Source organism: Talpa europaea (assembly GCF_964194135.1).
Source record: "Talpa europaea genome assembly, chromosome: 5".
Classification (NCBI taxonomy): domain Eukaryota; kingdom Metazoa; phylum Chordata; class Mammalia; order Eulipotyphla; family Talpidae; genus Talpa; species Talpa europaea.
Genome location: NC_140071.1, coordinates 19,275,767 through 19,295,904, shown reverse-complemented (window position 1 = coordinate 19,295,904; position 20,138 = coordinate 19,275,767). Strand labels below are relative to the sequence as shown.

The 20,138-nt window shown below is 40.0% G+C and overlaps 1 protein-coding gene across 5 annotated transcripts in view; it reads right to left on the bottom strand.

Moving 5' to 3' along the window:
• The window catches only part of EGFLAM (EGF like, fibronectin type III and laminin G domains), a gene marked incomplete at both ends in the record, with an annotated part of 143,313 nt that overhangs the window by 61,706 nt on the left and 61,469 nt on the right, over positions 1–20,138 (bottom strand). For all 5 annotated transcript variants that reach the window (XM_084234144.1, XM_084234145.1, XM_084234146.1 and 2 more), the window contains one exon: positions 4,687–4,853. In XM_084234144.1, the coding sequence (XP_084090270.1) occupies positions 4,687–4,853 (167 nt within the window). The remainder of the gene's footprint in view (positions 1–4,686; positions 4,854–20,138) is intronic.

Sequence of the window (20,138 nt, the reverse complement as noted above, 5' to 3'; positions counted from 1 at the left end):
GGCCTTATTACTTGGTCCATCCTTCTTGATTAAGCTAAGCTGGATCCCAGTGAGGACATGAACACATCCCCAACAAGGTCTCCTGTTTTTACACTGTCCTGGAGGCTCCACAGAGAACCCTGTTCGCATTGGCTAATCTGTAAGGTCAATTTCAGGTAAGAAAGAATGCCATAGAACAATAAGGCAGACTATAAAGTTGATATTTCTTTCTTGAAGGAAAAAAATAGAGCAGGATGGGATAAGGACTGAGAGGCCATGATCTTTGTCTCTGTTTCTTACAGGAACAGAATAATACCACTTGACTTTCCTCACATATTGCTCAAATAAATATCAGGTGGCATTGTTAGGGGGAACAGGATGTCCTAAAGCTAATTCCATACAGGTTTTGTGGACTCCACCCCCACCCCAGGTCAAAGCCAAAGACACTGGAAACTCCAAATCCCATCACCACCAAAGGGAAGGTGGCTGGGACCTGAGGGTGGGGTTAAGCAGCCAGGTGGATATAAAATGCAGACATGTGGGCTTTGGGGGCCCCCCATTTTGGCAGCTCTGAGAGTGACTTTGGGTTTCCAGGTCGGCAGATCAGGTAGGACGCATTAAAGACTTTATTTCCCTATTTTCTCCCTGAGTTGTACATTTTCCTTATTTCCTTTTCTCTTGTAAATAAACCTTTTATTAACCTTTTGTGTGTGTCTATAGTAGAGTATTAATAAGTCCCTTTAAAGCGCTCGGGTGAGGACCCACAGCCAGGAACCCGTTCAATATCGGGGCTGCCCTATAACAGCATTATTATTCAACGTCACTGAAATGATCCTATTTCTCCCTAGAGGCCCTGGACTTGTAAAGGTTTTAGTGTTTTCTTCCCATTTTACTTGTAACTTTGTGGAGCTGAGGTAAGACGTGAATAAGCCTCTCCACACTCCAATGAAGACACCACAACCCTGCTTTTCCTCACAGGCCGAGTGCCAATTGAGGAAAACAGTAGGGTCTGGCTTTCATTAACCACAGGCTCAAGAGCCACTGAGATCTACCAATTGTCCCCATTAAACAATTAAACTGCTAATACGGTCTGGCATTAATAGATCCAGCGGGAAGCTCACGCTTTATTAGTTAGTGAAGCTGATGTATTATCTTTCCTTAGGAAAGGAGGTAGGTGTGGGCCTAAGATAAACAGACAACAGAGAAGTCAGTGGGTGCTGGTGTCAGGGGGTGAAGGGGAATCTAATGGTTCCCTGCAGACACCTGCATCTCAGCAGTCAACTTGAACATTCCATTCTGAAGTTTGCTGTATAAGGAGGAAGTGGGCACAGAACCAAGAAAACAGCCTTGGAGGAAGGACCTTGAGGTGGGACAGTGGGAACAAAAAAAATGGCGCAGCCTGACAGAAACACTGGTCTCACAAATTCCTTCCAACTATTAAACCACTGGCTTGGCTTGTTTCTATCCAGTCAGAAGGGCTACGGGCTGTCAACTACCAGGTTATCCCAACGCACAGCAGTCAAATTTCAGTCCTGGGAGTGTATATATATATATATATTTTTTTTTTTTTTAAGATGTATTTATTTATTTATACAAGCACTGGGTACAGTCAGAAGCGCAGGAGGGTGAGAGAATTCACCAGCGCCAGAGCGGGGAGCAGAGCAGGCAGAAGGACCGAAGTACACTGCTGAGGGGAGCAGCGGGCGGCAGGAGAGGTCTGCATGCCATGTGGGACCCTCCTCCGGTGGCCGGGGAGCAGCCGGGGATGGAACCAGCACTGCAGAGGCTGCGGGCAGCTTCGCAACCCAGCGCTCAACCGCTGCGCCACCGGGGAGGCCCCCTGGGAGTATATTTTACCCACATTACTGTATGTACAGTGTATCTTACAAATTTTGTAAGGAAAAAATAAACATATATACATACATACACATATATATATATATAGGTAGATAGATATATAGGGCTCATCTGTGCTGACAGAACTTCCTCAGTCCAGAGATTCGACATGGCCTTTATTTCCTTGCAGGCCTTACCATTCTCATGCTCTTTTGCATCAGAAGAACAAGAACATTCTTTATTCTTGAGTCTCACTCAGGAAAGTAGCTTTGCAATCAGCCAAACCTGAGTTCATCATATCCTGTCTTTATTATTTTTTTTCTTGTTATAACATGTAACCTTTCAAAGACTTGATTCTTTTAAAATCAATTTCTCCAGCACAGAGTTTTTGTGAGCACATGTATGGATTTCAAGGGTGGTGCTTAGCATGGTGCCTCGCTTAGAGGAGGTTTCTACAATGATAGCCTTGTTATTTAGGATTTATTATAATTCAGAATAGTGCTCTTTGGTAATTAGGCAATTTTAGATAATGGAAAAATGGACTATTATTTAGAAGCAAATAACAGTCTCAACTAATGACAAAATAAGACATGTGAATATGCAAATACAGGTTTTCTGGAACATTAGACGTGATCTTGGGAAAGACGCAGCTGAAACGCCAATCACAGCAGTTTCTTATGTGCTCATGAAACGGGCCATCTAGTAAATTCTATTTCTGTTATACTGATGTGAGCTTGATCCTATGTATGGGAAGGAATCAAACTACATTTATTTAAGACTATTTCGTAATTGGGCATTTTCACTGAATCAGCCACCCTACACATAATTACTTTGAAATGAAAATTTTACTTTGCATAGAAGATCAATCAATAGTAAAGCTCTTTCACAGACTTTATCCACTTTACCTACAATGCTGGGGTCCACCAATTAATGAGGAAACAATTTTCAGATACTCCAAGACCAGACCAATGTTTCAATTTAAAAAGAAAAAGTTCAAAAGGTGCTCTCAGCCAGGCCCTCTCCCCTGACTATTCCCCACACACACCCACATCCAGGGCCAACTTGTTATAGCTCAACCTACTTTTACTTCCTTATCTCTGAGGAGAAGATGTTGAAGGTGGAAGGAAAGAGATACCCTAGCAGCTCAAACGATGGCAGCACACAGCCCAGAAGACTTGCCTTGTTTGCAATACCAAAAGGACAAACTAATTTTTTCAAAATACAGTCAGATCCCAAGGCCTGCCCCAGATTCTGTTACTCCAGTTTTGGCCATGCATCACGGTATCATCAAAGATGATAGCAAGAATCTCAAGCCAGCAAAAGGCCCCCCTTTGATGTAGAATTGTTAACATTCCTTCTAGAAAGGAGCTTTATTCCTGCCACATGCCTGGGAAATTTTAGTTTCTAAATTGTGAAAAAGAAGATGGAAGCAGTTGCTGGATGTTTATAGATATTGTAGGGTGTGTGTGTGTGTGTTTGTGTATGGATATCCTCACCTTATCCCTTTATCTCCTGACAATTCAATCAAAGGAAAGAGCCCAAACATTCAAGGTTAGATTAAGGGTTTTTAGAAGAGCCAAAATTCTTAGGACTTGGGGAACTTGGTGAATCTTTAACCCAGGAAACAATGGAGACCCAGGGTGTTACATTGTGGGTTTTGTGTGCAGACAGGGGAGGACTATAATCAGATCAAGGAGGGGCCTCACTGGTGGCCTAGGGGTTAAGTCTAGTGCTATCACTGCTGTGGCCTGAGTTCCATCCCCAGTCATGGAGCTGACCCACATGACACAGCAGACCTCTCCCGTCTCTCTGTTGCTCCTCTTAGCAATGCATTTCAGTAGATCCACCTGTTCTGCTCCCCACTCTGTCTCTGGTGAATCCTCTCACCCACCCCACACCTCTGGCCTGCACCCCAGTTCTTAATAAAAATAAATCTTTAAAAAACTCAAAGAACTAATGCAAAAGGGTCTTGGCATTGGCTGATGGAAAGCCAATGTGTAGCTGAAAGCGTCCGTCTATCCTGAGAGCCCCTCACCTGCAGAAGGAGGACTGGGCAGTTTGTGCTTCAGGAGGAATTTTTTTGGCAAAGCTGAAAAAGCTACCAAGAATTCAAGCAAAAAAAGTGCAGACATTTCAAATCTGAAGTCTCCCCACTACATAATAGGGTTCTAGTTGATGTCTATGTGCCCACCCCGCCCTTTCCAAGAGCCTAAGATGTATGAGTGGGTGATGAGGTGGTCTAAGTGACCAAATGGGGTTCTTACACAGGTGGGAGCTTCCTAAAGTCAGACTAGAATCAGCATCCGATGACTCTTCACAAAAGCCCCAGGTCAGGAAGACACTGGCCAGTATTCCCGCAGCCTCCGCTCAGGCCCTCTGCAGACCGAACCTGTGACACCAGCTACACCTGAGCTTGCCCGGGACTTCTGGAAGCTTCTCTGAAACCATGGTTCAGCAGTTCTGGTTTTACTTAAGGATCCTTGATTGCTGATGAACACTAACTCAGAAGAATCTGGGGTCTTTTTTCCCTCCCATGATTTTAAGATTAACCTGTTTTCTCAGAAGATGAAAAGTGGGGGTATGGGGAGAGGCCACATGTCATCTTGGTATGTGGTCTGTTCTGTGATTTAAAAGAACACTAACCTCAAGCTCCCTAAGGATGATGCAAAAATAAATCTGCTGACCTCCTGGACATAGAACGAGTCTGTGTCCCTGTGGAGAGCCTTGAGTTTCCAAAGCACCCTCGGAAAGCCTGAGGATGGCCCCTCCCAGGCTGTCCCCTGCAGTCACCATGGAGCCCTGGGCTAGTGCGTCCTCATTCCAACCTCAGCAAGGCAGGTCCCTCTGCTTCAGAAGGGCCACTGTACTCACGGGAGGTGCGGATGGTGTCACTGGGCCGGCTGCGGGAGCTGGGCCCATGGGGATTCATGGCCCTCACAGCAAACTGGTAGTTGGTATCTGGATCGAGACCCTTGATAACCATGGAGTCCATCTGGATATTCTCTTGGATTAAGGTCCAACTCTTGTCGAAATCTGGCCTTTACAGATCAAAAAACAAAATACAAAGCAATAGTTCAGGAATAGCAGAGGGAAGGGAAGTTTGCTGGCTATGTAAACTAACAGCATTAGAACACTGGGAGCAATACTTATTAAAATGAGTTGCCATTTCCTATCCAAAAAGTCATCTTGATTTTAAATCATAGGTCATAATTTTTTAAGTCCCTGCCAATAAAAGCAAGTAGATCATTTTTAGGGCCAGTATGAAGCGCTGTTTAAAGATCCACTACTTTGCTCACACAGTCTGGACTATGGTGAAAAGATCCTCACATAGGAGTTCAGTCTCAAGGACTCTGCCTTCCAGATGTTTCATAAACAAGCCGTCCCCTGATAGTCCCCATTCCAGGAGGTCAGGAGAGCACAGATTCCATCTATTCACAATCTGCTCACAAAATAAACAAATTTAAGTTTTATAGGGTGACTAATTACACGAATCACCATGGGAAAACCCAAGAAGATACTGCTCACAGCCATTCTTATTCTTAACAAATTTGTACAATGGTGCTGAAGGGCTGGTTTTACAGTTCTCCTGAGAGCCAGCTGGGGCTGGGCCTTCCCTGGGAGTGCCCATGTGGGAGGCAGCACACACAGGGTAAAAGCAGGATTTCTAGAGTTGGATAGAGCACAGAGCTGTGCAAATCCTGTCTCTATGACCAACTAGCTGCAATTTCATTCAAAGAGTTTCTATTTTCTCATCTGTATAACAAGGGTGATAAAAGGACTTTTCGAAGATAGCTGCCAAAAAGGTTAAATGAGCTAGATAGTCCTCTGCACAGTGCACTATAAACACTCTGCACCTGTCAGCTATTATCTCGGGAGTACCCCCAGCACAGAGCTAGCAGGCAATCCAGGGCCACCTGCTTGCTCTATGCCCTTGTGCCTCAAGGCAGTGCCACCAGCTCATGTGGCACCTGAAATGCAGCTAGTTTGAATTGAGATGTGTTATATGCATAAGTCACACACCAGATTTTAAAGAACAAAATGAATTTAAAATACATGACAATTTTTATAATGATTTCTAGTTGATATTTTTGATTCAATGGGTTAAAATATATATGATTAAAATTTATTTCACTTGTTTCTTATTACCTTTCTAATGCTCTATTGAAAAACATAGTGTTTTGGGGCCTCCCCGGTGGCGCAGCAGTTGAGCGCTGGGTTGCAAAGCTGCCCGCCGGTTTGATCCCCGGCTGCTCCCCGGCCACCGGAGGAGGGTCCCACATGGCATGCAGACCTCTCCTGCCGCCCGCTGCTCCCCTCAGCAGTGTACTTCGGTCCTTCTGCCTGCTCTGCTCCCCGCTCTGGCTCTGGTGAATTCTCTCACCCTCCCGCGCTTCTGACTGTACCCAGTGCATGTATAAACAAACAAACAAACAAACATAAATAAATAAATAAATAAATAAAAACATGCCTTTATTAAAAAAAAAATTATTAAAAAAAAAAAAAGAAAAACATAGTGTTTCACGTAGACTTGCATTATATTTCTCTTGAACAGTGCTACTTTATATGGAGAAAGGTGATGGGAGAAAGAAAAGCATTCCAGGTAAGAAGAATCAAGGATGAAATTTGGGCATGATTGTGCTTATCTAGGGGACAGTATGAATGGCCTAACTGCAGTGGAGGTTTTATATTTAAAGCTAATAATAGCAGCTGTCTGTCAAGTTCTTGTGAAGTACCAAACATTGTCCTAATAGCTTAATTCATTTATTTCTCATAACTACCTTATGCAGTAGGTACTAATAGTAAACACTTTAGGGCACTGGACTTCAACATTAACTTTTTTGAGCTGCTAAGTTGTGAGGCCAACTTGGGTTGATGGGAGAAAGTTGAATTAAGATCCTTGATATTAGATAAAAAATTGGGTTGGTAGTATTGGGGGGCTGTTCTCCGTGTTTTTTTAAGATTTATTTATTTATACAAGATCCAGGGTACAGGCCAGATGCGCAGGAGGGTGAGAGGATTCACCAGAGACAGAGCAGGGAGCAGAACAGGCCAACTGATGAAATACACTGCTGAGGGGAGCAGCGGGTGAGACAGGAGAGGTCTGCTTCGACATGTGGGATTCTTGCCAGCTGGCTGGGATCGAACCCATGCTGCAGAGGCTGTGGACAGCTTCACAGTATGGCGCTCAACCTCCTGCACCACCAGGGAGGCCCTGTTCTCCATGTTTTATCATGCTTCCAGATCACCTTTCAGTTGCTCTTTGTTAAACACCTTTGTAACAGATATTTAGAAGGTAGCAGGAAGCAAAAAAGATTAATGTCTGTTTTTTATGGACAACTTATCATGAAAGAAAATAAGGATTCATTTTACTAACAGGGGGGTACCTGGATGATATTCAGACTTCTTTAATGTGTGCTCACCTACTTTATCATTAGCAGGAATTTTGAAAGCCAAATGGAATCCTTAAGTCCAGTAAAAGATGCTTCCTCCAGCTTACTGGGCTAGTCAGTAGTTCGTGGGCCCATATCTCATAAAAATTCACATTTGGAGAAATAGAAGGAAGTAGAGCTTGTTTCTATTTCTTTATATCCTTTCCCTAAAGATGAGCTTCTCAAGGAAATTAGCATTGTCATCAAAGAGAACCACAGTGAGTGGAAGGAAGCACATTTACAAACTCAAATTAGAACAACATCACTTCACAGAGGAAAACCACAGGGAACAACTAAAAGTCAAGTCAGAAAAGATGTGACTTTTAGATAAAACTCTCCTGTTCCCCTTTGTTGAACCTCTGTTGTTGTATTTGGAGAGGAAATAACCTGTAACTGCTCTCAGAATGTGCCATTGTTACCCAGTGATCCCTGCAAACATCTCTCCTAACTTCAGATAAAAATTAGAGTCCTCTCCCCTCCACCAAAACAAGTGGTTATTTTGTATTTAATACAGGAAAGATAATGGTATTTTCAGCAAAGAAGAGATTGAAATCATTAACATTTAATTTTATTATATAGACGAGAGAGGAAAGCTCATGCAGATTGAATACTAGTTCAAAACCTTTAACTTTTTGCCTCTGATTTTTGTCATGGGTTTTGCATTTAAATGTTTTTAGAGTCTCTTAAGGTACAAAAGTGTAAAGGTGAAGTTGAAAGAGAGATAAATAAGCCAAAGCACTGTCTTAGATCATCCTCAATTAAATAGCTTTATCTTTTTCCACTAAAGAAAAATTATTTTATCCTAACCACAGAGTTGCCAATCAAGTCACCATAGCAACATTACCCTGGCAATTCCCCCAACACAACAAAAAGAGCAGAGGGGAAAAGAGACTACGAATATGCTGCCATCTGATATACATGGTCAGCCACCAGCAGGGTTTAAGCCTATTTTCAAATATTACAAAACAGGGTTATACTGGGCATCCAGGATCTCAGCAGATCAGTAGAAGCCCTTCGGAAAGTGATTGGGGAAAGAGTTCTGGTGGGCAAATAGCATGCTGTCAGCAGCTGCTACTCAAAAGACAACTAGCTAATTCAAGAAACCAAGATGCATTCACTGGATTTTTTTTGGGGGGGAAATAAATAATCATTGCCAATGTTAGAATCCAAAATGGTATCGGGTACCCTAGAAATCATTTGGTTTAAATATGTGGAGAATTTCACATATTGTGTGCAAGATTTCTGTGCGAAAATCACTTCATTGTTCAAAAGCAAAATGCCTTTAGCTTATATCAGATTTTTCAAAAATAATTATGATCCTCAAGCTTTAAGGGTCAATGATCCAGTTGAGTCTGTCATTCTATCCATGTAGTAATTAATAGAAGGAAAATAATGTATCCAAAGTGACACAACCACCAGGTGCTGTATTTTTCTGTTCTAGTCCCTCTGCTGTGTATTTTGACCATTTCCTCATTGACAACCTCAACCTTGGTGGACAATCATTTCTCTTGGCACCATCAATCCCGCTAAGTGGTTGACTTGGACTTGTCAACTGACAGGTGATTCATGATTATCAAGTGGGCATTCACCATGGAGGCTATATCCTTTGAGTTTCCAAGGAACTATAGGCACAATGTCATTCTCAGAGACTTTATAACCTAATAAAAAAATAACACATCTAAGAAATTTTATAGGAATAAATGTCTATCTTAAGAAAGAAAGAACGAGCTCAAGTAAACAACCTAACTTCACCCCTCAAGGAACTAAAATAAGAAGAAAAAATAAGCCCGAAGATGTGGAAAAGAAATAATACAATCAGGCAGAAATCAAGGAAATAAAGACCAAAAAGACAATTGTAAAGATCAATGAAACTACAAATGATTTCTGAAAAGATAAACAAAATTGTCTAGGCTATAGTTGGGCTAAACACAAAAAATACATAAGAGGACATGTTACAACTAATGCCACAGGAATACAAAAGACCGTGAGAGGCTACCATCAACAACTGAATGACAGCAAATTGGAGAGTCTAGAAGACACATATAAATTCCTCTAAACATAAAAACTACCAAGAATGAATCATGCGAAAATATAAAACCTGAACAGATGAGCGAGTAAAGAGATTGAGGCAATTATCAAAAATCTCCCAACAAAGGAAAATCCAGTACCAGATGAATTCAATGGAGAATTCTTCCAAACCATTTAAGGAAAAATTAATAACAATCCTTCTCAAACTCTCCCAGAAAAACTAAAGAGGAGGCAACACTTCCAAACCTACTTTATAAGGCCAGCATTACCCTCATACCAAAGCCAGATAAGGACATTACAAGAAAATTACAGGCTAATATTCTTGATAACATAGATGTGAAAAGCCCTCTACAAAATCCTAGCAAGCCAAATGTAACAGCATACTAAAAAGATCATATACCATGACCAAGCGGGATTTATCCCTGAGAGGCAAGAATCATTCAACATATGCAAATCAGTAATCAAAAAATAAATACCATGTTAACATAATGAAGGATTAAAAACATATGATAATTTTATTAGATAGATAAAAAGCATTTTATAAAATTGTACTTCCTTTCATGTTAAAATCTCTCAACAAATTAGATATACAAGGAATTATTCTCAACATAATAGAGGCCATGTATGACAAGCCTACAGCTGAAATCATATCTATGTCCTATGATCAGGAACAAGGGTGAAAAGGGTCCCCACTTACAGCACATCTATGCAACATGGTACTAGCCAGAACAATTAGGAAAGAAAAAAAAAAATAAAAGACACAAATTGGAAAGGAGAAAGTTAAGCTGTCACTGCTTGCAGAGGACATATCATGTATAGAAAACCTTAGACGCTCCACCCAAAACTTTCAGAACTAATAAATGAATTCAGTAAAGTTGAATGATACAAAATTAACATACAAAAATCAGTCGTGTTGCTATACACTAAGAATAACTTAAGAAAAGAAATTAAGGAAATAATCCCATTTACATATCAAAAAACCAATAAAATACAAAAATCAAAAACAAGATATTTCAGAATAAATTTAACTGAGGTGAAAGATCTAACACAGAAAGCTTCAAGACATTAATGAAATAAATTGAAGAAAACACAAATAAATGGAAAGATATTCTATGTTCATGGTGAGTAGAATTCCTATATCCACACTACCCAAAACAACCCATATACTAACTGCAATCCCTATGAAAATTTAGTCATTTTTCATAAAAATAGAACAACTAACCCTATAATTTGTATGAAAGTACAAAAGACTTTGAGTAGCCAAAACAATCTTTAAAAAGATGAACAAGTTAGGGACCTCTCTGGTGACCCAAGGGGTTAAGATGCAGCACTATGAAGCTATTCGCAGCCACTGCAGCACAAGGTTGATCCCTGGCCAGGGAGGTGACCCACATGGCACAGCAGACCTCTCCTGTTTCACCTGCTGCTCCCCTCAGCAGTGTATTTCAGTACATCTGCCTGTTCTGCTCTCCGCTCTGTCTCTGATGAATCCTCCCACCCACCATATCTCTGGCTTGCATCCAGCTTTTGTATGCACAAATAAATCAATTTTTTTTTAAAAAAAGATGAGCAAGTTAGATTCCATTGGTCTGTGTGTTTATATATGGTCAACTAATCTTTAACAGGGGCACAAAGAACTCACAATGAGGAAAGTGTAGTCTTTTCTATAAGTGATGCTGTGAAACTGGATATCCACAGGCATAAAAGTTAAATTGAATTTCTAGCTTAGCCACACACATACACACACCCATACACACACACACACACAGAGAGAGAGAGAGAGAGAGAGAGAGAGAGAGAGAGAGAGAGAGAGAGAGAGAGAGAGGCCAAAAAAAACAAGCAAACAAAAAAACCTCAAAATAGATCAGACTTGCAAACTATAAAACACCTTAATGAAGTGTAAGGGAAAAACTACTTGATATTGGTCCTGACAATGATTTTTTTTGGATTTGACATTGAAAGTATAGGCAACAAAAGCAAATAAAACAAGAAAGACAGGTTAAAGTAAAAAGCTTCTGCACAGTGCAGGAAACAATCAACACAATAAAAAAGCAATCCATGAAATGGAAGAAATATTTACAAAATATATCTGATAAGATGCTAATATCTAAAATATAGTCAAGATTCATATAATTCATGAGTGAAATATGTGAGAACTAAGGTAAAAGAAATGTTGCAAGAAAAATTATTTACCTTTACTATGTTATTCACTTCACTATTTTCCTTTCTTTCTCTTTTTCCCTTTTATTTTAATGCTGGTAAGAACCTACTAAATTGATCTTACTACCCTCTAAAGTGTTGTGACCATAATTTGAAAAGCACTAAACTAGAAGTTTTACTTCTAGAAAATCTCAGATGGTGCTTTTAATTCTAAAATTCCATAAAGTGGCAAATGAAGGCTGTTAAACTCCAAATATGCTGTAGAGCACTGGTTTTCAGTATTTTTGAATGAGTCACAGTAAATTTTACATTTAACATTGTGATCCAGTACACACCACTCATCTGCACACACACACACACACACAAAATAGAAGCACAAATGTCACAAAATATCTCTTACTTTTACTGTGTGTGATACCCTGTTTTCTTTTCTGTTCTCTTTCACTTTGGAAAAAGTATTGGTCAGGACCCCCTTAACTGATTTCAAGACCTTCTAATGAGAAACCACCCATAGTTTCAGAACCCTCCCTCAAGTTGGAGCTGAGGTAAGAAATGAAACTCAAGCATGTTACCCATATTAGCTAAGAAACTGAGCTAAGAATGGTTAAATCCTGCTAGGAAAATAGTTTTGAAAGTGGAATCTGTTGGAGCAGAAAACTGTCCTCTAGGGGATACAGCCAAGCATCCAGAATGGCCTTGAAAGTGGAGGCCACTCTGCTGGCCTGGGAGGGAGTGTGGACCAAAAACCTAATTATAGTACAGCCAGAGATATGGGAAGCCTCCTTTCCTCCCTAGCAGATTGATCATTCCACAACTGAACATTTTCTGGAGGACTCTTGGATTATTTGGAGACTCCTTTCCTAAATATTTTCCTTCATGTTATACCTTCAAAGCAACATCCCAGAAACAGAATTAATTAGCATGTCCTCTGAACACTCCCATACCTTATTGTGGTTCTACTATTACACTGAGGATACCAATTTCTTTTTTTTTTTAAAGATTTATTTATTTTATACAAGAACTGGGGTACAGGCCAGATGTGTGGGAGGGTGAGAGGATTCACCAGAGACAGAGCAGGCAACAGAACAGGCAAACTGAAGAAATACACTGCTGAGGGAGGGGAGCAGCGGGCGAGGCAGGAGAGGTCTGCTGTGCCATGTGGGACCCTCGCCTGCAGGCCGGGATCTAACCAGTGCTGCAGAGGCTGCAGACAGCTTCACAGCACAGCACTCAACCACCTACGCCACCAGGTGAGGCCCCTGAGAACACCAATTTCTAATGTAATTTTATATTTTTGTCTTCCCTACCAGGCCGTGAGCTCTTTAAGCATGCCTATCAGTTTTTGTTTTTAAGATTTATTTATGCTTACAAGAACTGGGGTACAGGCCAGAAGTGTGGGGGGTGAGAGGATTCACCAAAGACAGAGTGGGGAACAGAACAGGCGGATTGACTGAAAAACATTGCTATCAGTTTATTCATCTCTGTTTTGTGGAATGTCTCCATGATCTTTCAAAAATGCAAATAGTATTGTTCCTTTTCCTGTTTAAGACTCCACAGTTTCTTATTCCCTTCAGGACAAATATGGATTTCCTCATAAAGTCTTTCTTGTTCAGAACCTTGCTTATCCCTCCAGGCTAAGCTCTTGCTACATAGCACTCCAGACTTTCCAGGCAATCCCAGGAACATCTTCTCTTGCCTCTAAGCCATCACTTTAGTAGCTTCTTCTATCCTGAGCCTTTTCATGCTGCATTCTCCCTCCCCTTTTCCTTGGTTATTATGGTTGTGTCCTTCTTAGCTCCTTAAGAAGCTTTCCCCAACTCCTTCAAAACTGGGTCAAATGTCAAGTCTGTGTTTTTCTAGAACCCTGTTCCTCACACCTGCCTGTAACACTCATCACTCTGGACTGTGCTCAGTTGCTTTCCCTACTGGACAGTGCAAGCAGAGGTCACAGCTGATTCACCCTTAAATCTTTTATACATGTTCTGCACATAGAAGATACTCAATACATACATTCATTTAGATATTGTCTACGGCTGCTTTTCAGCCACAAGGGCAGAGTTAAACAGTCGAGACACAGACAATATAGCTGGCAGAGCACAAAATATTCATTATCTAACCCTGTTTTTAAAAGTTTGCCAACCCCAAGTCTAAGACAACAGACTTTAATTCTGTGCCATTTCAACAGCTTGAGGAAGCCTGTGAATGCCTTCTTAGAATTAGATTTTCAAATACATCGAATAAAATGGATAGTAACAGGAGAAACCAATTATATTAAAAACAATTATCAAACAATAAAAATTATGATATTAAGATATGTGTTTCTTTATAAATACATTAAATAACAATCCCTAGCAATGGATTACTAACTATAATAATTTCAAAGTAGTGATCAGCATAACTGGCATTCTGAAATATATGCAACAATTATAGTTGGACAACAATATAACTGTGATTCTATTGGTGATAAAGTCACAGAAATTGCTCATACCACTTCTGTTTGTTGACTATATTCCTACCTGAAGAAAACATTAAATTTTAGTTGGTAAAAGTAAGAATGTCACTTCTCTCCAACAAATGTCCAATGACCCCATGGATTCTATCCATGGTCCTCTGGGGATTTACAGGCTGCAGATTAAACACTCTGCCCTAAGAAAATAGACACAATCCTCTAGATCCAGGGTGATAAGTGGCAGGGGTGAGAAAAAAAACCTCATGTCTCTGACTCTGTCAATTTTATAGACTGGTTTTATGCAGGATTTGCTCTATACTAAAATAAATTGCAAAGGAAAGTCCAAAACCACTAAGTAGTCACAGTTTTGTTTTGTTTTGTTTTAAGATGTGTTATTTGACCTCCAGCTTTCAGCCTTTTTTTGTTATTTATGAATTGGTTCAACCCAACCAAATGACAAACAGATGAATAGGATGGGGTAATAATAAGCTCAGCTGGGAAGTTGTCCCAGGCAGGGCAACAGAAGAGTCCACTTTCATTTAGAGTTTACAAATGGCTCGCAATGCTGTTATGCAAGAATTTAATTTATGTCAACTCCCATCAATCTGACCAGGGATTATATCAGAAATGCTCCCGGTAGGAGGGTTTGAAGCTTTATGAGAATCAATTTGTAGAACTGTAGGTCAGACATCTGTTAAAAAAAAAAAAAAAAAGATCCAGCAGCGCCCTTCCATTTGAGCCTGAATGGGGAAGTCTGATGGTTATCATGATTTCTGGGGCCAATATGGAAACTAAAGGTAAGAAAAAGGAGTTTGTGAAGCACCACTTGTTAGTATGAAACTCATACTAACAAAGTAAGTCCAAGCAAGTCCATTCTTGCTTTTTCTAATTCTATTAATATTGGTAGGAAGACTTATGCTTAAATAGCACAACTTCCTAAACACTCTCTTGGAAGAAGGGAGGTGATTTTTTTTTTTTTGGCATTTTCCACTCCCCCTAATACTTATAATAATTGTATAAGAACACTTCTTTAAATATTTTAAGTTCTATACTTTGGGGGGGTATAAAAACCAACACAAGGTTATATCATTGCAAAGTATTGCAGTCATTTACCCAACTATTGCTATAAATTCTTTTAAAAAGCTGTGAAGAAAGTTGGCAGTTCACTTACTTATTGTGAGTAGCTCCAAAGCACAAGTTAGCATTCGCTATGAAATAAAATCACAGTGGGACTTTTATCTTAGCCTTAAATGTTTAGTTACTACTTGAGGCCCTACCACATGCCAGTATTAATTTTCTGATTAAAAAAAAGGAAAGCAATTGATAACTTTGGGTCAGGGGAAGGGAGGGAGGGGTGTGTGGGGAGCCCTGGGAGGGTTTGTCTGTTATTTTCTGTGGTTGGCGAGGTTGGGTATCGGTTACTGTGGTGGCCTCTGAGATTAGTGGTTAAGATTTCATTGACCCCTCTGTGGCTCGTGCGCCACTACATTTTCATTTCCATGTGGCCCAGGGAAAGGGAAGAACAAGCATTTAACAAGAAATCATGGCCAAGCCTCCCTCGTAAGTGCTACACAGCACTTCATCCTCACAACTCTTCCCAGGCAGCCACTGGTATCTTCTGACAGCTGAGGAAAGGAAAGCTCAGAGCAAGGTTCTACTTGATTGCTGGTTTTCTCTAGATTAATCCCATGACAGCCTGTACCCCAATGTTCACAGCACCCCTTTGTCCTATGTTTAGTTTACTCCTTGAGAGATGATGTATTCCACAGAGGGGAGCAAGTCAGAGGTTGCCCTCATCAAGGAAGACAGACCTTAAACAAGTAGTGAACATCAAGTGTGCTGAGTATGCCAAGTAAATGTTGCAGGTATACTGAACCCAGTCTGGGAAGGTATATGGGTTCTCAGGGAAGGCTTCCTTGAGGAAGTGATATTTAAGCAGGGGTACTGAAGGATGAAGAAGAGTTTGCTAGGTAAAGGGGTAGAAGAGTTACCCTGGCAAAGAACAGCAAACACAAAGACTTCAAGCCAGGAAGAACATGGCTTTATACAACAAAGGAGAGAAGACCTATCACAAAGCCATACCAGGAAGGTTTTACATGGACTGAAATACTTACAGGATGCCAGGTACAGTTCTGCTCATTTCCTGTGCATCTGCTGTTTATTCTCACAGCAACTCTATGAGTTAGGAAATTGTTATCCCCACTCCTGTCTGTTGAATAATCTACCTATGATGATACAGTTTAACAGTAGTGGGGGAGGCTGGACCAAGTAGTCTGGCTCCAGAGCCTGTGCATTAACCCCAACTTATCCTGTCTCACCTCTGTCATGAGGATTCAAAAATCAGAGTCACTGGGTTTTAGAGGTCAAATGGTCCCGTTTTATTTTATATGTAAGGAAGCTGAGATTTGAAATCAAGCCATTTGTCCCCAGGATTAGAGGTCAGCTCAGAGTTTGTCTTCTGATTCCACATTTGGACCAGCTTAAACCTGAGAAATGATACCAAGAATCAGACTGTAAGTCTCCAGTCTGAATGAGAAACATCTTTCACTTTCACAGTCTTTGACCTTAACCATGAGTTAAATCACATCATCCCTTAAAAATATGCAAGGAAAATCCATAATCCGTTCAGCTTCCGTTCTGAACCCCAGACTGGATCTTCACTTCAGTGACAGCCTTTGCACGGTCATTTTCTGCGAGGAAACTAATTATGTTTATTTGTTATGTGTAGATTAAGGAAGGATTTAGAATGAGATGGAAAGCGAGATGACTTTTAACAAAAATATCAATTTGTGAAATAATTTTAAAAACCCACCCAGGTGTACATGACCTTGAGATTCTCAAGTGAAACCAATAGGTAAGCATTGCAATCATTTTAGAAGCAGCCCTCTGTGGAGATGAATTTGCGCCTTATTACAGAAGCCATTTATAAGGGGCCAGGGAATTATTTAGGCAGAAAGATGTGAGAAGGAGAAAGGGAAGCATCGTTCTTTGTCATTTACTCTAGTATATCTGAACTGGATTGAGGTATATAGATCAACATTTCTTGACCTGTGAAAATATACACAGTGTATGAATTCTCACATCTACCCAAAATACGCCAGTGGAGGACTTTCTATTACAAATAGTTATTGAAACAGCTTTCCTCTACCCTTTCCAGCAATTGGCAATGCAAGGGCTCTGAAGATATTTTAACCAATGTGATCATACTTCTCAAAAAATGACAAGTAAGTTAAATGAAAACTATTTCTCACCTTTAACCAATCTGATAAATAGCATAGGTGGACCATGTACCCAACTGGAACATCAGAGGTGAAGAATATTCTTCCAAGTCTTTGGTTTTCATTGCCAGTGTAGTGCATATTTTTTACTTATGAGAAAAGCACTTACCCTAGGGAAATTCTTAGGCGGAAAAAGGAAGGTTTCTCAGCTATTTATAGCTCTGATATTCTAAAATATAGGTAGCTATATTTGTGCTTGGTTATTATTTTACTAAACATTAAGCATTGCTGCCCAAAGAAATTTTTAGTAGCGCTTCAGAAAAGAAATGTTCTCTTTTACTTCAAATGCATGCATGACTTTTCTGTCTTAAAAAAGCAGGTATAAGTTGTAACGACATTTTCTAAAACTTGTTGCAGTCTGCATTCTTACTTAGAATTTGCCCTTTCAAGACTTTGCTACAAATCTCCTCTCTTATATAGTTTCTGAGAGCTGCTTCATCCCACCCCCACCCCTGCCTTGGAGCGTCTTCCATTTGGGAGGACATAGAAGCTGAAAAAGGAACAAAAATTTGCTCAGTCTAAGTTCATGACTCAAGAAAGCATCAAATAATAAATATACCCTATTCTGGTGGTACCATTTCTTCAAGTTAATCTTCTACTAACCAGTTAAATATTCCTTTACATAAATGAATAAATATAGAAAAAATATTAAAAATTAAAATTAAAAGTCACAAGTACATTTCTATGAAATCTCAGAAGTAATAAATAACTGAATTTTAAAAAATCCTTTTAAAACAATTTCCTAATAATGCCTCTGAAATCATTTTCACTGAATAAAAAGAACAATTGGCATATAAGCATGAAGCAAAGTAGTCTTGACTAGCTATGACTAAAGCCTAATCTTCCAGTGACAGAACTTAGCAAGAATTCACATTATGATGGTTGAAATCTTAATTTGGTGGAAACTATGGTGAAAACTTAATTTCTACAACTTCCTACCCTGCCCTGAGAAAGGCTCACCCAGAGTGCTTGTGATAGGTGTTTCCATGCACAGGAGTCTGGAATTCAATACTGAACATTAAACAGACCTCTCTGAGGAAAGTAGAATAACTGACAGTCCCCAAAGCCTTCCACACTAATAGTAGCTTATGATTTAGAGCCCAGGACAGCTCTCTCTCAACACATATCCTCAGATATACCCTATAATAGGATATACTCTGAGATGTTTACCAATGAATAGGGGATTTTTTTGCAGCCAGACATTAAATGCCATAGCAAGCTGTGAAATCTTTCTTTCTGGAAAGTCAGCAAACAGCAGCCTGAGGTGAGGCTTCCCATTTGCTCAGCCAACTAGACTCTGGACAGGCCGAGTTCATGCTTCCATCTCTAAAGGTGGATCACAGACAGGAAAGCACTGTGGGGCTTCATAGAAAGGGTACTGTGCCAGAAGTCTTAATTCTGTCCCCCAGCAATTATTTTATCAGGACACAGCAACTAAAACAATTGAGTTGCAACCACTTTCTTTGTAAAAAGGGGGAAAAGAAATAAAAACACACAGAATGTCTACTCTGTATAAACACCTTATGAAGACCATGAGCATCAAGTTTACAGTGAGGGTCACACCAATTTGATGGTAGAGATGAGGAAACGGAGGTTCTGAAATAAAACAACTTGATCAAAATTACACGAACTGAAACAGATCGCAGAGGCAGAATTGCTAGTACAGGCTGGGGTCCTCCATCCTACCATGTTCTGGAACTCTGAGCTGTCTAAGGGTTCTCAATAAGAAGAGATACTAGTGATCAAGTGTACTTGATCTTAGCCAAAAAACTAAGAAGTGATTAAGAGGTCTCATTTTGAAACTAGTTTTCCAAGGCGTATTGTCAAGATAAACAGATAAAAAAATAGTTAACAGTTTGTTAGGTTGGTGTATAATTTGAAAATATTTATATATAAGAATTTCAGCTAAGAGTGAAGCCTAAGGGCCAGTTTTGAATGTTTAAATTTTTGTTGGAGAGGAATTATAATTATTAATATAAATGTAGGAACATATACTTTTTTATGCCTACAAAGCTCTTTTTCATGTGATTTCCACTTGATCCTCCCACCCACACACTTTGAAGTTAGGAGAAACTATCGCCCATGTTTTACAGATGAGGACACTGTAGTCATTGTAGCCGAGGCCTCTGGGACCTTGTGTCACCTCTCCTTGTCCCGGTTCTGATTTTAGAAGCAGCTGTGATGTGGAGAGTTTCATGTGAATTCAGACTTGCCTCGTATGGCCAGCATCCAAACTCAAGCACTGTGACATGCTGTGTTCATGTCACCCCCCTCTATCCCAGAACCCGCCCCTTTATTCACATGCCAGCAGAGCCTGCAAGTGTAAGAATTTATGCCCTTGGAGGAAACCACCAAACAACAAAGGACAGAAGCCAGTGGGTGAATGGGTCCTGTATTTCTGATAGGCAAATTTGAGAGAAATTCTACACTTCAGAAGAATCTCATGGAATGAAGCCTCTATAGAAACCCCCTTTGTCTATAAGCAAGTTCCATGACTCTGTAACTGTGAGAGCTTTTGAGGCTTCAGGAGGGTAAGAGACCTGCACATGTTCACCTCTCCCAGTCATTCTGCTTCTAAATCCCATGAAACTCTTGATCTTTTGCTTTCAGTTATACACACAGGATAAGAAACTGCAATTTCTACCTTTTACCAACTGTCAGACTTAAAACAATTCAAAAACCAAATGCTTTAACCCAAAATTAATAATAAACAATGATCATCTTTGCTGAGGGATAGGCTGCTATGAAAAACTTTGCAGTTTCTAAAATTTTTAAAGTATCATATTTTGCTTTGCTGATGTGAGACAAGAAAAATTAAAATATTAAATTTCACTCCTTGCTTTATAGATGAAAATGCTTTAGTTTTAGGACCTTCTAGTGGTGCACTTTTAACTATTATTAGAACCAGGATTTTTCTATGTCAGGCACCCTCGAAGGTTTACCTACCGAATCTATCTGGTGGCAGAAAGATTCTGATAT